We start from the raw sequence: 18,752 nt of genomic DNA, 5'->3' as shown, positions 1-18,752 counted from the left end.
ATGACCCATGACTTGCTTGATTAGGAAAGCGACAGGGAAACGCACTGGAAAGCGTGGGGTGAATGAATGATGAGTGAGAGGTCGGATAAACACCCCAGAAGCAAATCAGGATGAATAGTTATGGTTGTAGAGCCACTCTGCAGACGAATTAGTGACTCACCCCTAATCAACCCTCATGGGCCCTACAATCAGCAAAGAAGACCCCCTTTGGTGCTGCTGCTTCTGGCTGTGGTCCAGTTGGTGTGGACCCAAGGGGAGACCTTCTTGGTGGTGGCTCCCCATTTGTGGAAAATGCTCCCTGATGGGCTGTGCCTGTCTCCCTCATTATTGACTTTCAGCAGAAACATAAATGCATTTCTTCTTTACCCAGGCATTTGATGGTGACGGGATGAGCTCCCATTGCTCTGTCCCAGCTCCTCCCAACCTAGCAGTTCGAGAGCACACCAGTGCAAGTAGATAAATAGGCACTGCTGTGGTGGGAAGGTAAACGGCGTTTCCATGCGCCCTGCTTTCCGTCACGGTGTTCTGCTGTGCCAGAAGCGGTTTAGTCATGCTAGCCACATGACCCAGAAAGTTGTCTGAGGCCAAACACCGCCCCCCTCGGCCTGAAAGCGAGATAAGCGCTGTAACCCCATAGTCACCTTTGACTGGACTTAACTGTCCAGGGGTCTTTTACTTTTTACTGGCCCAGGCAACTTTGAAATTAGTAACTGTGAAGGCATGTGATTGCTTTTATATGTTTCTAGATGTTCCAAATGTTTTGAAAATGCTGTTTTAAATACTTTTTTATTTCATTTAAAACACTGTTGTTTTAAGATTTTGATGTTTTTCTCCTTGGGCTCTTCTGGGAGGAAGGGCAGCAGGGTGCAAATGAAACAAAATATAATAAATTGGAACAAATGTGGCATGAAGTCCAGCCATTGTATGGCCATTATGTAAACTTTGTGCAAGGAAATCTGGATGCCTGCTCAAAAAATGGGTCTTCTGGAGGTCTTCCCCCTAAATCCCTTATCTGGACGTCACCATCCATTGCTGTCCTTCCAAATGCCCAGCCAAATAGCCCCCGAGACATGATTTCACTGGTATGAATAAGGCTCTGCTGGCACTTCAGGCGAAAGGATGCACAGTTGTCATTTAACGACTGAGTAAGAGCATCTCTGGAAGGGAAACCGGGTGGGGAGAGGCAGCACTCATCTTTTGGGAGTTGCACGTTGTGCCTTCAATTCACCCCAAAGGCATTCGCACCTGGAGGGGAGGGGCCAGGCCATGGAGATCAAAAACCCTCAGTTCCCCAGGATTTCTACTCAAAGCTCACCTTGCCTGAGACCTGCCCAGCTCTCGAGAAACATTTGCTGCTCCGGAATACATTGCAGAATCATGGCTGGGACATGGGGCCTGCGGATCTTCCTTTTGTGTCTAACGCCAGGTAAGAGCCTTTGGGTAGCGCCAGAGGATAATGATGGAGGCTTCTTCTTCTTCTTCTTCTTTTTAAAGAGTGCTATGTGTGGTTTGACAGCATGGATGCTAGCATTCAAGCACACACAGCTTGCTTCCAGGCAACCCGTTTCTTTGCGAGATCAGACGACATTTGAGCATTTGTTGAGCATTCCTTCAAATTTGTTTGCAGAGAGGTTAGACTTGCCTCCAAGCAATTGTTATCCAGCACTTTCCAGTGCATCTCTCCCTTGCTTTCCATATTGGAAAAAGTCTGCTTTTTTGTGGGGGAAGCTGGTTTTTCGTTGCCTGAGGGCACCAAAGCAACTTTCATTGAACAGCCTGAATTTGCTGCTATGGGATTGAATCTCTCCTGCAAGAAAGTGACAGTCCTCATAGTTTTATTTTCTGAGGCTGGCTGGAGTAATGGTGTAAACTGCCCCGGTTCTGCCACAAAGCATAGCTTTAAAAAACACATACCAAGTTTCTAGTCCTTTTTGCTGCAAACATGTGTGTGAGTGACAGGCGTGTATAGTGAAATATAAGAAGCAATGAGTGCAATGGGATTAGTATTGAGCTAAAAAGAAAATAGGGAGAGGATCGTTTTGTGAAAACTTGTTTCTTCCATATAGCCCCCCCACCCCCATTCCCAGTTTCAGGTGTCTTCCGGGGGGACATGGACAGAAGTGAAAATTCAGTAAAATCGAAGTGAGACTGTGGGAGGCAGGTGGAGGGCCAAGAGTTTTGAAGCTTGTTCATGGGGATGGGAACCCCAGAATTTAGGATTGTAGCATGTCAGGGAGAAAGTTAGACCGGGATCCTTCTCCCTTATATCTACAGGTTTTCGTTGTGCAAAGAATTATTTTTAAACAAGCAAACGAAAAATATAGAGCAGGAGACTCTTGATCTCAAGCCCCATGTTGCATAAAAGATTCCTGCATTGCAGGCGGTTGGACTAGATGACTCTTTCCAACTCTACAATTCTATGATTCTAATATAAAATGTAGAGCTTCAGCTGTCACCTTCCTTCAAAATCTCACTGTATGTGCTTTGACTTTGTCTGGATTATATACAGTCCTTAAATCCTCTATCAGTGCTTGGTGGTTTTTACAGTATGTTGTTGTTGTTATTAGCACCATCAGTGACCCTGAACCTTACAATTAGCAGGTGATGCCTTGTTGGTGGTGCCCAGTTCCATTCACCCATGACAGGGCCTTTTCAGTGGCAGCTCCCTATTTATGGAATGTCCTTCCTGGTCAGGCATGTCTGTCTCTCTCACTTTTTGGTAGACTTTAAGAGCATTCCTGTTCACTTAGGCATTTGATGGCTGAAAGACACTGTTCCTGGCAACCCTGAGATCACTGGTAGAAAGAATTCTTTTAATTGCTTTTAGAATTCTTTTTTTTAAAAAAAGGTTTATTATTTATGTATTTGCCACTTTGGGCTCATTCAGGAGAAAGGGCCAAATAAAAACATATTTAGTAGCAGTAATTATGACTATTCGTAATAATTCGTGCATTGCAGGGGGTTGGACTAGATGACCCCAGGGACCCCTTCCAATTCTACAATTCCATGATTCTAAGTGTGTGCATATTTATGACTTTTCCATGGAATGTGTGGACTACCAATGGGTCACCTGTATGTCAGAACTTCTCCATTGGACTACAGGGATTAAAGAACTGAGCCACAGGCTTTGCCTGAATCGTTCTCCACACTTGGGTGCCATATATGGTCAAAGGCCTGGAAAACCAAAATGGTCAAAGGCCTGGAAACGATGCCTTATGAGGAACGGCCAAGGGAGCTGGGCATGTTTAGCCTGGAGAAGAGGAGGTTAAGGGGTGATATGATAGCCATGTTCAAATATATAAAAGGATGTCACATAGAGGCGGGAGAAAGGTTGTTTTCTGCTGCTCCAGAGAAGCGGACACGGAGCAATGGATCCAAACTACAAGAAAGAAGATTCCACCTAAACATTAGGAAGAACTTCCTGACAGTAAGAGCTGTTCGACAGTGGAATTTGCTGCCAAGGAGTGTGGTGGAGTCTCCTACTTTGGAGGTCTTTAAGCAGAGGCTTGACAACCATATATTAGGAGTGCTCTGGTGGTGTTTCCTGCTTGGCAGGGGGTTGGACTCGATGGCCCTTGTGGTCTCTTCCAACTCTATGATTCTATGATTCTATTCTATGATATATAAAGGCTTCCTTTGTGGGGTGAGCTTAGCCAGTTCCGGACACTCAGGCTGCTGTATATACCTCTTTTCTTTTGCCCACCAGCTCTTTTACCTGCCGTGAAGATCAATGCCAAGGGCCGGGAGGTGGTCTACCTGGCAGAAGGTGAGTCGGCCAAGCTCGGCTGCCCCTACGAGTTGGAACCGCAAGATCATGGCTCAAACGACCTGGACATTGAATGGACACAGATGAACTCTGACCCCACAAACTTGGACAACGTGGTGAGTACGTGGGTCGAGCTCAGCTGTTGGTTTCAAAACATCTGGCCTCTTGTGTGCTCCGGAAGTGATCTGAACCAGGATGAACCCAACTACAGCCTGTTCAGGACAGGAACCTGTCACAACCGTAGTGGACCCCGACCTCTTTGTTCCCTATCAAACAGGAAACTCGAGAGACCACTAGAACAGGGGCTGGGGAACATTTTTCAGCCCGAGGGGCCGCTTTGCATCCTGGGTAAATTTCTGAGGGCCATGGGGCCAGAGTCCAAGGTGGATGGGGCAACAAATGCACATTTTTCTTTTGCACAATAGACTAGTTTGATCGGAGGTCAAGGACACATTCAAGCCAGTAAAAAACACTTGAAGAGGGTGGGGCGGAGTACCAGGGAATGGATGTGTGTGTCTGGGGAGAATTATGAGGGCCAAACAGAGGCCTTGAAGGTCATGTTAGGCTCCCAGACCTGAGCTTCCTGCGCCAGTGTATTTAAAATAGTATGGGTGTCATCAGGATAGGACTGTGGGAAAGATGTCCTGGGCTCCACTCAGCACACCAAAAAGAACAGCAGGGCTGGCAGCTTGCCATATTTTGAAGCGAAACCAAAAGCTATCTAAATAAGTTATCTTATGACATTATTTGAATAGATGGCAATGTTTATTACTTCATTAGAGGGGCAGTCCCCATAAGAATCTAAAATTACCTAACCACAGCACCAGGGAAGGGAGAAAAATTTGATTCAGTTCACGTTTAAAGGTGACACTTTCTGGAGCCATACGTGAACCGAAGCACAGCCTTCCTTTGAAATTCACACTTCCCTGAATTTTGCAGTGCTGTTCTCCAGCCCAGACACACGTGTACAAATATGCACGTATACTCAGGTGAAGCGTGCCTGAAAATGTATACAATGATGAGAATAACATGCCAAAAAATGCATTATATTAATAGAAATTGTAAAGAAAACCACCCTGTGTCAATATTGAGAAATCTTCATGAAAGAGCTAACGAATTTCCATGAAGACTTTTTTTAAAAAATGCAAATCAATACAGAAACATGGAGAACTGAATTTAAGATTGGAATTTCTGATCATCTTATTGTTTTTTCCTCTTTGTAAATCTTTCTGATCATTCTGTTTTTTCCTCTTTGTAAACTGTTTTTGCAATCAAGAGGTGTATAAATTTTATGACGTAAACAACAGATCAAAATGAGAAATGGAGAGAAAATGAAATTGCTAGGTTTGCCCATCTGTAACCCCACTGAGTTTAAGTCTATACAATTGGCAAAACTGTTACAGCCTGACATGAGAGGAGCCATCACTTTCCCACCTCCTCAGGCAAAATAATCTGTGGAATGCCAGGGGGGAAGCAAATATAGTTTTGTGAAGGAGGAGGAGGGTGTTGTTTTGCCTGCGAATGATCTGGTGCGAGATCTGTGACCACATAAGCAATTTGGAAATCTTATTCTGTTGATTTAGTGGTGTTGTTCTCTGGTTCCTGCCCACCAGATCCTGAGCTACAACAACCACCAGGTAATCCACCCCGGCTACCATTTCCTGCAGTCGAGAGGGGGTTCCGCAGCCCACGACTCACGACATTTTGGCAACTCTGGCCTGCAGCAGAACATGGTGATGGGGGGCTCTGGCCACGACTGCTGCTCTGGCCTGCAGCAGCGGGTGACCTTTGCAATCCAAGACCCCAGCCAGTACGATGCCTCCATCAACCTGCAGGATGTTCAGATTTCCGACTCGGCAACTTACGAATGCAAGGTGAAGAAAACCACAGTGGCCACCCGCAAGGTGACCGTCATGGTGCTAGGTGAGTCCTGCTGATGCAGAAAAAGGGACTGTGGCCCAATGGCAGAGCAGGAGGGCCAGGACTGCTCTGGTTTCAAGGGACTTGCCTTGCTTAGTAGAGTCATATGGCTGGGACTGTAGATGCTGAAATGGATGCCCCGCCTCTTTGTATGTTTTGTGGAAATGTTGTGGATAGTAGGGGAGCATGTATTGATTAAATATTATCCTTCCCCACTCACGCTAGTGAGTCAGTAGCAGAGTACATTCCCCAGTATATAGCAGGAAGCGGTGGCGCTGTGGGTTAAACCACAGAGCCTAGGACTTGCTGATCGGAAGGTCGGCGGTTCAAATCCCCGTGACGGGGTGAGCTCCCGTTGCTCGGTCCCTGCTCCTGCCAACCTAGCAGTTTGAAAGCACCTCAAAGTGCAAGTAGATAAATAGGTACTGCTCCAGCGGGAAGGTAAACGGCATTTTATTGCGCTACTCTGGTTCGCCAGAAGCGGCTTAGTCATGCTGGCCACATGACCCAGAAGCTGTACGCCGGCTCCCTCGGCCAATAAAGTGAGATGAGCGCCACAACCCCAGAGTCAGTCATGACTGGACCTAATGGTCAGAGGTCCCTTTACCTTTACCTAGTTGGTAGATTCGTTTGAATCTCTTTACTTAAGCAATCCAATCTGGCTTCCTTAAGTGGTAACTCCTCTTAAAAAGAATAAAAACACAACAGTCTTCTTTAAAAGTAATGATAATAAGTTTACTTACATTCAGTTCACAGCAGGTTCCCTGAAGGCAGCCTTTAGCTTGGAGTTACAGAAGAGAGTTTGAGTTCATCCCCTGTGGGGATTGAGCTCATATGCTGCTGGCTGAGAGCCAGCAGACAGCAAAATACATCAAGAGATCAAGAGAGTCAAAAGAGAAAGATGGCTGTGTGACTGGCCCTTTTACAGGGTCTCACAGGGTCACGCCCATCTACCTGGTCACACGCAGAGGGAGGATGCTCCAAGCCAGGTGTGACAGGAAGTCCTCCTGGCTGGATTAACATCCCCCTGTGTGTCCACTCTGAGCAAACAGGTTGTTGAACTTGACTGCTTGTGCTACATCCCACATATTGGTGGGCCTTGGCTCCTATGGCTCACGTACTGGCAGTGCCAGAGTCTCCGGGAGTCATCCCACACTCTTCATTCCTTCCCCCCACATCCTTTTCTTCAGACTTACTAACTGATAACGTTTTCTCTCTCTTCCATCAGCGAGACCATCCAACCCACAATGCTCAGTCGTAGGCAAGGTAGCCTTGGGCCAGAAAGTCACCCTGAGCTGCTCCTCAAATTCTGGCACTTCCCCACTCATGTACCAGTGGGCCAAAGTCACAGATCGCCCTTTTGCGAACTGGCTCTCCGCTACCACCACTAAAGGTAAGAACCAGGAACTAATGGAGAGAGATGCTGGGATGCCCAGCATTTTGCTTGCTGCTCTGGGGTGGCAGGTCAGCACTGTGAATGAGGAACCTCAAGCTCCGGGTACTGACTGCGGCCCTCCAGGCCTGTCTACCTGGCCCTTGGGCTTCTTGTCTTTTGCTTGTGTGGATGGAAAAAAGAGACAGGCGCATGAGTGTGTGTAGAAACTAGCCTAGGTGAATTTGCATCCATTGCTCCACCCACTTTTGCTTCTGGCTCCTCCCACTCACCCACATCTGGAAGGAATGCAGCCTTCCAGGTGGAAATGGTCCCCCACCTCTGGAGTAGAGGAAAGATGCTTGTACAGGAAATGAAGCAGAGGAGAAATTGCAAGGTGAAAAATGAATTTACAAAATCCTTGGGTTAAGGGAAGCAATGAAAGCAAATTAGGGATAAAGACTGCAAACTAAAACTGCTGAACTTGTCACGCATTTGGGCCTGAACAAATGCAACAGCTACATATTTCATTACGGGGTGAGTTGGTCACAGGCTTAACTTTTTGGCCAATCCTATTTCCATATGTCCTACACCTCTCTCCCCTCCCCCAATTTAGTTACCAGTAGATACATGTGTACACACACTTCAGATTACATTTGATGCATCTGGTACAGTGGACTCCACTCCACAAGCACATGTGCCATAATCAACAAAAGGTAAAGTCATATAGCTGTAGGTTGGAAGTTGAACGGAATCCGTTCCGGAAGTCCATTCAACTTCCAAAACGTTCGAAAACCAAATCGTGGCCTCTGATTGGCTTCAGAAAGCTCCTGCAGCCAATCAGAAGCTGCGAAAGCCCTGTCGGACGTTCGGCTTCCAAAAATAGTTCACAAACCGGAACAGTCACTTTTGGGTTTGCAGCGTTCGGGAGCCAAAACGTTTGGGAACTAAGCTGTTCAAAAACCGAGGTACGACTGTATTTGGTCTTGTGCAAAGCTTGCCTGGCTCATCTCGAGGTCATCGTAGAAGAGCGTAACCCAGATCAATGTGAGCTTATAGTAACTGTTTTTTTCCTGGATTTTCTCTCTCTCAAGGCCCAAATCCCGGTGACCTGATCATTCAGAACCTATCCAATGACCACACTGGTGTTTACCAGTGCAGTGTGGCCAACAAAGTCGGATCGGCCAGGTGTGTTGTGGAGATCTCCTTCTCAAAGGGTAAGAGAGTAGCATTTTTCATTTTGTCCAAATACCAAATCTCATGCTTGTCTGGCAGAGTCTGAAAAGCAAGTTTTATGCACAGAAAGCCCACAAGTTATATGCACGGAAAGCCTACAAGCAGGACCAGTAATTCTCCTCCCCTGCAGTTTCCAGAAACTGGTCTTCAGAAATAATCATCTTCAGAAGTTTCAGGGTCTTGCAGAGAACTCCAGGGGAATTAAATCTTAGCATAAGGAGCTATCCTCCATCTTGGCTTCTGGACTCATTCTCCATATCCCCCTGCCTTTATTTTAAATTTTTGAAATCTCAGACAAATTTGGGGGATGTAATCAGGGTAGATGACACCTAGTAGCTGCCAGTCAATCAAAAGCCATCAAGCTTAGCACCTCCTAGCCATTCTGTCTCAGCTCAGTGTCTCCATGGTCTTCTCCTCCCTTGCAGAGTCCAACCGAGTGAGCATCGTCGTGGGAGTCGTCCTTGGCTCTCTGCTCTTCCTGACCCTCCTGGTGTGTCTCATCGTGGGGCTGATCTGCTGCTGCAGGAAGAGGCGTTACAAGGAAGAGGCCAACCAGATCAGGTGACTAGAAGCAGGAGGAATATATGAGAGGAAGGGGTTTGTGGGGGTGGGAGGTCTGCGTCGAAAGCCTCCTGTCATTAAGCCGCTTCCTGCTGCAGAACATTGAAAGGGGTCCTCATTCCATGGAGGAAACCTTAGGTCCAGGGGCCAAATGTGGCCCTCCAGGCCTCTCTTTCTGGCCCTCAAGACTCTCCCAAGGCCAAGCTCCCTTACCCAGCCACATCCTCTTTCAACAGCCCTGCTTGGCATCCTCTTTGAGTGCTTTTGCCTAATTGGACGGTGTCCTTAAATTCTGATAATTCTTCTGGTTTGCCTAGATGAAGGAGAGAGCGGGGTGTGCATGTAGACACTACCCACTACTCTCAACCTTTGGCTCTGGGACTTGAGTTTGGGGGTTCAATCTCAGATCTTTGGGACTCTGGTGACTTCATCTAAGCATGCAGGACAGTTGCTCCGGACTCGTGATTCCCGATTAGCTAAGTGCTGCTGACTCCCAGTTTTTCAAAAGCCAAGCCACCTTTGGAGATTTTTGGTATCTCCATGGTAGTTTTTGTTATGTGAATGGTGCCACGAACCCCCCTGGGTGGGTTATGCAGACCCCCTGGGGTCCACGGACCACCGATTGGGAACCGCAACGCTAGACAGAAGCCTAATATTGTGCTCACTCGCGCACAGTTGATTTCCAAATGCAGCCCCCACAGTTAACAATAGATACTGTGCACTGTGCGCAGGACTAGTCGATTGCCCGGGCTGTACTGTTGTTAACATGATGGGCCAGAGAAACACATGAGGGTAGGGAAAGTGCTTTAAACAGTATTTCACTCATCATTTTTTAGATTCCACCCCCCGCTCTGCAAAATGGGGAGGGTTGGAAGGCAGATTTTCCAACCGAAAAGGGCACTCAAAAGCTGCAGGTGGCCCTTCCCATTAGAACAGGCATCCAAAATTAGCCGGGGAAATGGACCATTAGAAAGTGCTATACTGTACTGTATTTTCCTGGAGTCCATCCATGCTGACTCGTAATGCTTTAATGCTCACATCACAGTTTATTGTACAGTCGTACCTTGGAAGTCAAACTGCATCCATTCTGGAAGTCCGTTCAACTTCCAAAATGTTCGGAAACCAAAGCACGGCTTCTGATTGGCTGCAGGAAGCTCCTGCAGCCAATCAGAAGCTGCAGAAGCCCCATCAGACGTTCGGCTTCCAGAAATAGTTTGCAAACCAGAACAGTCACTTCCAGGTTTGCGGCGTTCAGGAGCCAAAACGTTCAAGAACTAAGCTGTTTGAAAACAAAGGCATGACTGTATTATGTTTCATCTTATTTTAAAAATCATTTATTTCCTTTGTAAGCTGGCCTGAGCTGCAGTTATTGTTGTTGTTAGAAATGATAACTATATAAAGAAATTAAATAGTGAAACAGAGAACTCTTTCCCCTCGCAGGGTTGACACGGCGCCCCCACGGGCCAGAGGCGGAAGCCGAAACAGCAGCATACGATCCGTCCTGGACTTCGTGCCCCACAATATCAGCTTCATGCAGCGCCGCAAGTACGGCCCTCCCAAGGAGCAGGAAGGCACCCAGATGATCTCCCCGGCCCAAGAGGCGCAGCCTGTGGATTGCAGCGGCGTGAAAAGCGAGCCCCATCGTGGCGGCTGCTCGACCACCGTCACGACAAAGGCCAGGGTTCACTACGCTCCTTCTGTGCCTTCCTCGCCCCAGGCGACGTCTTCACCATCAGCTGCTGGCCCAGATAATGAAGGAAGCTGCTCCATCACGTCCGAGAAGGGCAGGAAAGGCCATCCTGCGCAATATGGAGGCATTGCTGTGATGGTGCCAGCCAAGAGCAGAGATGGCCTCTTAGTATAGACTGCACACCCGATGAACATTCCTGAACTGTGTGCTGGACGCATTTGTGCACCGTGAATGGATTTCAAGCGCAGCCACCAGAGACAAATGACATAATGATTTTATTTATTTCACAAAATCCCTGTACCGCTAGATTGTAATAAAACCTCGAAGTGGTCAGGTCTTTTCATGCTGGGATGGGGAGCTTTAGGCCTGGGGGCCTTGAGGCCTCTCTGGCCCTCTGAATCTTCCCCATTCTGACTCTGCTTAGCACTTGGAGTGTCTTTGCCTAGCTGGAATGTCTCCTTGAACTCTTTCCAAGATGGAGGGTGGGTTGTTTGTGGTTGTGTGTAGAAACTAGCCTACTGAACCAAGGTGAAATTTACACTAGTTGCTCGGTCCACGTTTGCCTCTGGCCTCAGCACCCACTGGCGTACGGCCCTAGAAAGGTTGTCTACGAAAGGAAAGCAGATCTCGGGCTCAGAAGGGTTCCTCCCTCCTGCCCTTTTGGGAAGGAAGTTATAACTTCTGCCCTACTTCTGCCATTCCCCATTGCTGTCCTCAAAGACCTGGGCCAGACAAGCCCTCCAAGTGGTTCGATGCTCACAGAAGTTCATCAAGTTAAAACCCTCTCTGAATTTTTGAAAAATCACGAAAGACCTTTTCATTCTACCATACATTTGCGACAGGCTGGTTGCAACCTTTGACGTTGTTTCTGCTCCAGATTATTTGGACTGATTGTACATTGTATTCTTTTATGTATTTAAATGTGACTGAATGTAATTATTTGCTGCAGCCCACGTTTGGAAGAAACGAGGGCTTCCCTTAATTTAACAAATAAATGATTAAAAGAAATGACCAAGGAGTTTCTTTTCCAATCGACAGGTGAGAACGGTGAAAAGCAGCAAGCAGCAAACCAATGCATTAATGCATTGACAGAATTGATTAATGTTTCCATGTGTCAGGGACCGGCTGGATGAGGTGTGGTAGTGGGAGGCAACAGCCAGGGAAACCCCAGAGGAGGAAGACTCAGAGCCAGGGATTCATGGTGGGACACAGAGGAGAGGCTAGAGGAAGGATATAGGGAGGAGGGATGCTGAAGGGGCAACAGGGTTTAGTGAGCAGGAAGAGCCTGTGACAGGGAGCAGTTCAGACTGAGGCTGAAGCTGGGTCAAGAGGCTGCAGAAGAATCAAGCTCTTTGGAGGTGTTAATTCTCTGAGCCCCTCCATCCTACGCTCTGGTTATATTTATGTGTAAATAAAACCATATCTCCTAAAGATGCCACAGTCTCCGTTAATCTTCATTCCAAGGAAACTGAGGCCTGTGCAAGCACTGGAAGCCTTGAAGTTTCTTGCCACTCAAAGATTGGCGTGGCCTGAAACAGCATTTATGCTGAACCAATGAGAGCCAGTGTGGTGTAGTGGTTAAGAGCGGTAGATTCGTAATCTGGGGCACCGGGTTCACGTCTCCGCTCCTCCACATGCAGCTGCTGAGTGACCTTGGGCTAGTCACACACTCTCAGCCCCACTCACCTCACAGACTGTTTGTTGTGGGGGAGGAAGGGAAAGGAGAATGTTAGCTGCTTTGAGACTCCTTCGGGTAGTGATAAAGCGGGATATCAAATCCAAACTCTTCTTCTTCTTCTTCTACCAATGGTCTGCCTCATATCAAGGCAGACTCCTTCTATCAAAGGTGTGTGGATCTGGTTTAATGTTGAATGGCTTTACTGCCAATTTATTCACCAAATCATAACCTCTCTTTTTTTTTGGCAGCCTTGAGGAAGCAATTGGCAAATGTAGTAGTAGTAGTAGTAGTAGTAGTAGTAGTAGTAGTAATAATAATAATAATAATAATAATAATAATAATAATAATTTATTTATACCCTGCCCATCTGGCTGAGTTTCCCCAGCCACTCTGGGCGGCTCCCAATCAAATGTTAAAAACAGTACAGCATTAAATATTAAAAACTTCCCTGAACAGGGCTGCCTTCAGATGTCTTTTAAAGATAGGATAGCTGCTTATTTCCTTCACATCTGAAGGCAGGGTGTTCCACAGGGTGGGCGCCACTACCGAGAAGGCAAAGTCAGTTTCCCCCCCCCAAATATTTTGGTATATGTTGCCCATCTGACTGGGTTTCCCCAGCCGCTCTGGGCGGCTCCCAACAGAATATTAAAAACACAATAAATCATCAAACATTAAAAATATATATCATGTCTATTCTTAGGGCTGGCAGTGAGTCAGTTTATGCCTCTTAGTTTAACATCAGAATCTCTGTCAACGGTGAAACCCCGCCAGATCTTGGCAAGCAACCTTTGTTTATTATTTGCCTGATTCATATGTTGCTCCTTCCAAACCAGAGTGTTGCCACCCTCTGGGATTGGCCCATATATTATTACCACCTTACTCTTTTGCAAAGCAAACAGTGGCTACTCTTCCTTTTCTGCAAGATCCTCATTTGTTTGCACATGTGGGTGGATGTTTGTGTAAGCCTAAATGCACAGACATCCTGACCACATGTGTATGTGGGGAGCTAGGCCAAGGGATGGCAACTATGGCCTGTGGGGACTCTCACTTCTGCTGCTCACTTATGCCATGTCTGAGGCAACAGCTGTGGTCACAGTTCTGCACACACACACACACACACACACACACACGGTTGGTTTTTACAGCCCAAGTCCCCATCAAGTCAGAGATACAAATGGAGTCTACCTTAGCAAGGCAAGCTGTTGATCTTTATTGGTCTGTTGCAACAAAGTCTCCTTGCTCCCTTGCAATGAGGTGCCCCGAACAAAGGTGTGTGACATCTTTTTAAACCTCAGAAATTATCCACCTGCCCCTTGACAGAAGGACCACTCCAAAAATGTCTCAGATACATCACAAAATGGGTTGTGCATGTGCATGTGAATTAGATCATGCTCAGACTGTCATGTTTCTCCAACACATTTGCAAGTCCATCCATCAAGACGCCTGTCAAATACTTGATATTAATTGCCCTTCCTGTCTGAGACTTCCTTTTGAAATGATGAATACCTTGACTCCAGAATCCATTGACACAGACCTGTCCCCATTCACGTACATAAGATACCATTTCAGCGTCTGCTTGGATATTTACTGACACTTGTTAAACCAGTTCCACAGAGGGGAGGCTCAGGAAGAATTTCCTGTAATGTGACAAGAGGGGTTGCTGAGGTCAGCTAAGGGCTAAACGTGGCCTCGTTTTTTGCTCTGTATAGTTTTCTGGCTGTGAGAGTATTATGAGCTTGGTGTGGGGTGCATTTATCTTCTACATGCACTCCATATGGGCATGTGCGTATGTGTTTAAAACGGAATAACAGTCACAGGAGCCCCTTTAAATCTTGCTTGAGGATCGGTCTAAGATTAAGGTGAGATGCTTCCTTGTTGCTCAGGGATGCAATAGAAACAGAATTTTTTTTAAATTTTTTTTTATTCAAAATTATAACAATACATATTATCCAAAAACATATCATCCTTGTTTTCCCCCCCCATTTTCCCCCTCCCCCCCACAAAACCCACCCCCCACCCCACCCCCCCGACTTCCCTCAGTTCCAGTCTTTGGTTTCTCTAAGAATGCTGTTTTCTGCATGTTACAAAGTTGTATAGATCCTCAAACTATTTAGCTGATTATTATCAATAAAAAGTTTGTGAATGTTTCCCTTAACTGCACTGGTGTTGTATACTATCTGTACATCATCTTCATGTAATTCTCCTTCAATAGAGAACAATCTGTAAATTTTAAGTCAGTTTTCCATAATTTAACCCAATCTTCCATCATAATGTTGTGACCTACGGTACATCTTGTGCCCATTTAATCATAACTGATTTTACCTCATCATCTTTCGTCTCCCATTCTAATAGTATGCTGTATGCGGCTTTCAGTAGTTTCACTTTCCCTTCAATCACTTCCGTTTGAAACCTAGATCTAGTATAACTAAATCCTTTCTTGGAAACATAGAATTTTAGAGCAGGAATGCTCCTGGAGGTCATTTATTCTGACTGCAGGAATGACAATGCAGGGCTATAATATTAGGGAAGGAGTGTAGCTCAGTGGTAGAGCTCCTTCCTTGCATACAAGAAGTCCCAGGTTCAGTTTCCAGCATCTCTCGGTAGGGCTGGGAAAGCTTCCCTGTCTGAAACCCTAGAGAAAAATGAGAAACTGAGAGAAACCCAAACAGTCCCATCCCTAGTTGTGACCTGATTCAGATACACTGAGCTCCAGCAAGTGGATATCCTTTGCATATCCTTTGCATCTTCAGATCTGATAATCTATCAAGTGTCACCAGACTCTTGGGGCGATTCCAGACTGCCGCCACTGTGGGGTGCGGTTCAGTTCAATCCAATCGCATATTGACAAATTCAGGTGGCACAATCAAACTTGATTTGGAGGCCTTGCATTCTAAATCCACGGCCCCGCAAACTGGACTTCCTTGCAATCTGCAAAATGATTAGGAGATACACTGGGCTGTGTAGGATGCTCTCCAGGCCAACAAAACCAGAATGAATGAATGCTCGATAGAGAGCTGAGATCGCCGGGCCTCCTTGCAAACGCTGTGCAAACAAATCAGGATTTGTGCCCCACAAACAGGTTAGCAGGATGTGACTTTACTTGCTTAAAACAAACTGTTAGAGTTGTTTTAATACTATGTTTCAAACACTAAGGCAGTCATTTAAAAGGTCAGACTCAACACAATGCTTCATCTGACATTCTTTTTCTTTTTCTTTTAGAAATGACCTGGCAATTGCCACCTTAGGTTTTGAAGCATAGCGTTAGGTGTGTGAAGAAAAAAGCACCACCAATCTGCTTGTTGAGAGGGCAGTATTATTATTTGCCTGTTGCAGCACAGGTCACAGGTGAATGTGTGTTTTCAGTTTCACAATCAGTTTTGTCGGTCAGAAGCCCACTCCATCCTCTTCTTGTCTGTGGATCCGCCCCGCCCCCCACAAAGTGCATGCAAAAATTGTGTTTACATTGTACACATTACATTATAAGAGAATGGCCGTAGCTTCCTAGCTAAGTATCACCATTTACATGTCCAAAAAGGTTGCTCTGTTGCCAAAGAGACAAATGAGATTAATCCTCCCCCTCCCCACCTAGCTGTAAGCAGCATCACTTTGTAGGGACAGAGAACAATAGGCAAAGGGGCTGTGCTGGAAGCTGGATACACAAAGACTGGTCATGTTCTGGGCCGCACCCAAAGCTTTGGCTTAAGGATCTCCCTGGGAACCTAATAGGAAGGTAATATCTGTTGGCGTATTAATTCTGTGAGACCCTCCATCCTTTGCTTAGGTATTAAAAAGGTAAAGGGACCCCTGACCATTAGGTTCAGTCGTGGCTCTGGGGTTGCGGCGCTCATCTCGCTTTATTGGCCGAGGGAGCAGGCGTACAGCTTCCGGGTCATGTGGCCAGCATGACTAAGCCGCTTCTGGCGAACCAGAGCAGCGCATGGAAACACTGTTTACCTTCCCGCCAGAGCGGTACCTATTTATCTACTTGCACTTTGACGTGCTTTCGAACTGCTAGGTTGGCAGGAGCAGGGACCAAGCAACGGGAGCTCATCCCATCGCAGGGATTCGAACCACCAACCTTCTGATCGGCAAGTCCTAGGCTCTGTGGTTTAACCCACAGCGCCACCCACGTCCCTGCTTAGGTAGTATATTTGTGTAATTCCTGAAGGCGCCACAGCCATTGATCTTTATCCCAAGGAAACCAAACTCTAGAGAGGGGCAAACATCCCTGACAGCTCTTACTGCTCAGAGACTGGGTTGCAACGAACAATATGTACTTTGAGTTGTATCTACTTAAGCTCTACTCAGAGAAGACCTATCATATGCTAGTCATGTTCATTTAATGTCACTGGGGCTCCTCTGAGTAGCACTTAAATTGAATAGAACACTTTGTATAACCCCACCCCACAACACACACATTGAAACTTGATTTACTTTTCATATCTGATTATCCAAAGAATGGGGAAATGTGGATTAAATGGAGAGGGAATGCATAGGTTGGAGTTTTTCTTCATTGCAAGGGGTTGGACTAGATTACTTTTGGGGATCCTTTCCAACTCTACAGTTCTTTGATTTTGATGAAGTGACACTTGCATGCTTAGGTAACAGCAAATTCACAGCAAACTTGTGTATGAATGAAACCTTGGTTTCGGCGCAACACAACAACATGGCTACTATTGAAGTGATAATTAAAGGCAGATGATTTATTGAACCACAAAAATATTCAAGAGCCTAGTGCATTTTTTAGGCTATACAGCCCTCCTTCAGGGAAATATCTCAGAAGCAATTAACAATCCTTATTACATTTAATTGAAGGGAACTAACCATATACACATTTTTAAAAACACGCACACACATACACACAGAAGGATAATGATGATACTCAAGTATACAGTTACAAAAATCCTGCATCTTGAACTGAAAAGGGCTTCTTAAAATAAAAAAGAACATTCATTCTCAAAAGCATTTTAAAATGGCGAAATGGTTTCCAAACATGACAATTTACAAACAGAAACATTTGTTCATGTGCTCTGTCTTGCGAAGCAAAGGGTGTGATCTCTTTGGAATCCTTGTATGGCAAGAGAGGACAACACTTTTTTGTCAAGAACCACATTCCCTTGCGAGTAATTTAATGGGGCTGTTTTTTTCCTGTGGGTGCAGCCAAAGCCAACAGTGGGCAGGATCAACTCCTCTCTCCCCTCTCCATTTTTTCTCTCCCTTTGACATCTCTCTCTCTCTCTCTCTCTCTCTCTCTCTCTCTCTCTCTCTCTCTCCTACCCCCTCCCCAGGCCATCAGGCGATGAGCACATTGTTCCTTACCAGAAGTCTCAAGCTATTCCTTGCATAAGACTTTTGAAATTAGACTGATGGTCACATAAAATTAGACTGAGGACTGCAAGTGGATCTATGGATGAAGGTCACCCGTTCCTGGTGAATGGAACTCCAAAGACAAAAAAAGACAGCTGCAGCAGTAAATTTATGAGCAACATTTAACCGTGGAGCTATTTATTATTTTTCACCTGCCGCTGTAATTGACCCTCTCTATTTCTGCGTGCGAAACCACCCCCATTCTTTGGAAAAGAAGGGATGGGAAACCACAGACCCAGAGGTCAGATGTGGCCCTCAAGGCCTCTCTGCCTAGCCCTCAAAACTCTCCCCAGGTCACACCATTCCCTGAGTGGTTTTGCCAGGGCGGAATGTGACTTTGAACCCTGACAATACCTCTTATTTGCATGGAGGGAGAAGTGAGTGAGCTTAGTGTGAGTGTGTGTAAAAAGGAGCCTACTGTTTTACATTTGTCCCTACCCCCTCCCAAACCCCCACAGTTGCCTCTGGCTCCACCCACCATGGTCACACGGCCCTCGGAAGGTTGTCTGGGAGGAAATTGATTCCTTGCCCCTGATTTAGAATGGCATACTGTTCTATGAACATTTACCCAAAAGCGAGCTCTGCTGAATTGAGTGGGACTTGCTTTTGAGTAAATTTGCAAAAGGCTCAGGCTATTCGAAGCGTTTGTATTCCACTGCTGTAGAAAGTGTGCTTAGGAAAACAGGACTGTTACAAATGCCATTCTGTCGTTTAACTAATACTGTTATTGTTTCATATTGTGCTCTTGTTTTCTGAGAAGCATTCATTCATAAAAACAAAAACAAAAACAAAAAAGCTGCTAAAATAACAAGCCTAACTCTAATAATACTCAGCATTTGTATGGCGCTTTTGCAGGATGAAAGCATTCCTCATGCATCGTCTTGTCATAATACTTACAACTACAGTCATACCTCGGGTTACAGACGCTTCAGGTTGTGTTTTTTTGGGGATGTGGACCACCGAAACCTGGAAGTACTGTACCAGAATGGGTTACTTCCGGGTTTAGGCGGTCGCGCATGCACAGAAGCGCCAAATCGCAACCCGCGCATGCACAAATGCGCAGACATAGGTTGTGAACGTTGCGGGTTGTGAAGGTGCATCCCGTACGGATCACGTTTGCAACCCGTGCATCCACTGTAATAATGTTTTGAGCGCTTAAATT

The 18,752-nt window shown here is 46.0% G+C and overlaps 1 protein-coding gene across 2 annotated transcripts; it reads left to right on the top strand.

Annotated features, from left to right (window-relative positions):
• On the top strand, window positions 1–11,509 carry LOC309520847 (V-set and immunoglobulin domain-containing protein 8-like). 2 transcript variants are annotated; one of them, XM_082202774.1, is made up of 7 exons: window positions 1–1,426; window positions 3,707–3,882; window positions 5,380–5,689; window positions 6,915–7,079; window positions 8,153–8,275; window positions 8,720–8,855; window positions 10,296–11,509. In XM_082202774.1, exons 1-7 carry the CDS (start codon window positions 1,267–1,269, stop codon window positions 10,717–10,719), a joined length of 1,494 nt encoding a protein of 497 aa, XP_082058900.1. In that variant the 5' UTR covers window positions 1–1,266; the 3' UTR covers window positions 10,720–11,509. The 2 variants fall into 2 exon arrangements, with proteins under 2 accessions (XP_082058900.1, XP_082058899.1); XM_082202773.1 differs by having other exon boundaries at window positions 5,350–5,689.
• The last annotated feature ends 7,243 nt before the right edge of the window (window positions 11,510–18,752 follow it).

The sequence above is a fragment of the Podarcis vaucheri genome (genome assembly GCF_965113315.1).
Source record: "Podarcis vaucheri genome assembly, chromosome: 16".
NCBI classification, from domain to species: domain Eukaryota; kingdom Metazoa; phylum Chordata; class Lepidosauria; order Squamata; family Lacertidae; genus Podarcis; species Podarcis vaucheri.
Note: the sequence above shows the minus strand (reverse complement) of the source record. Positions and strands in the feature narration are given on the sequence as shown.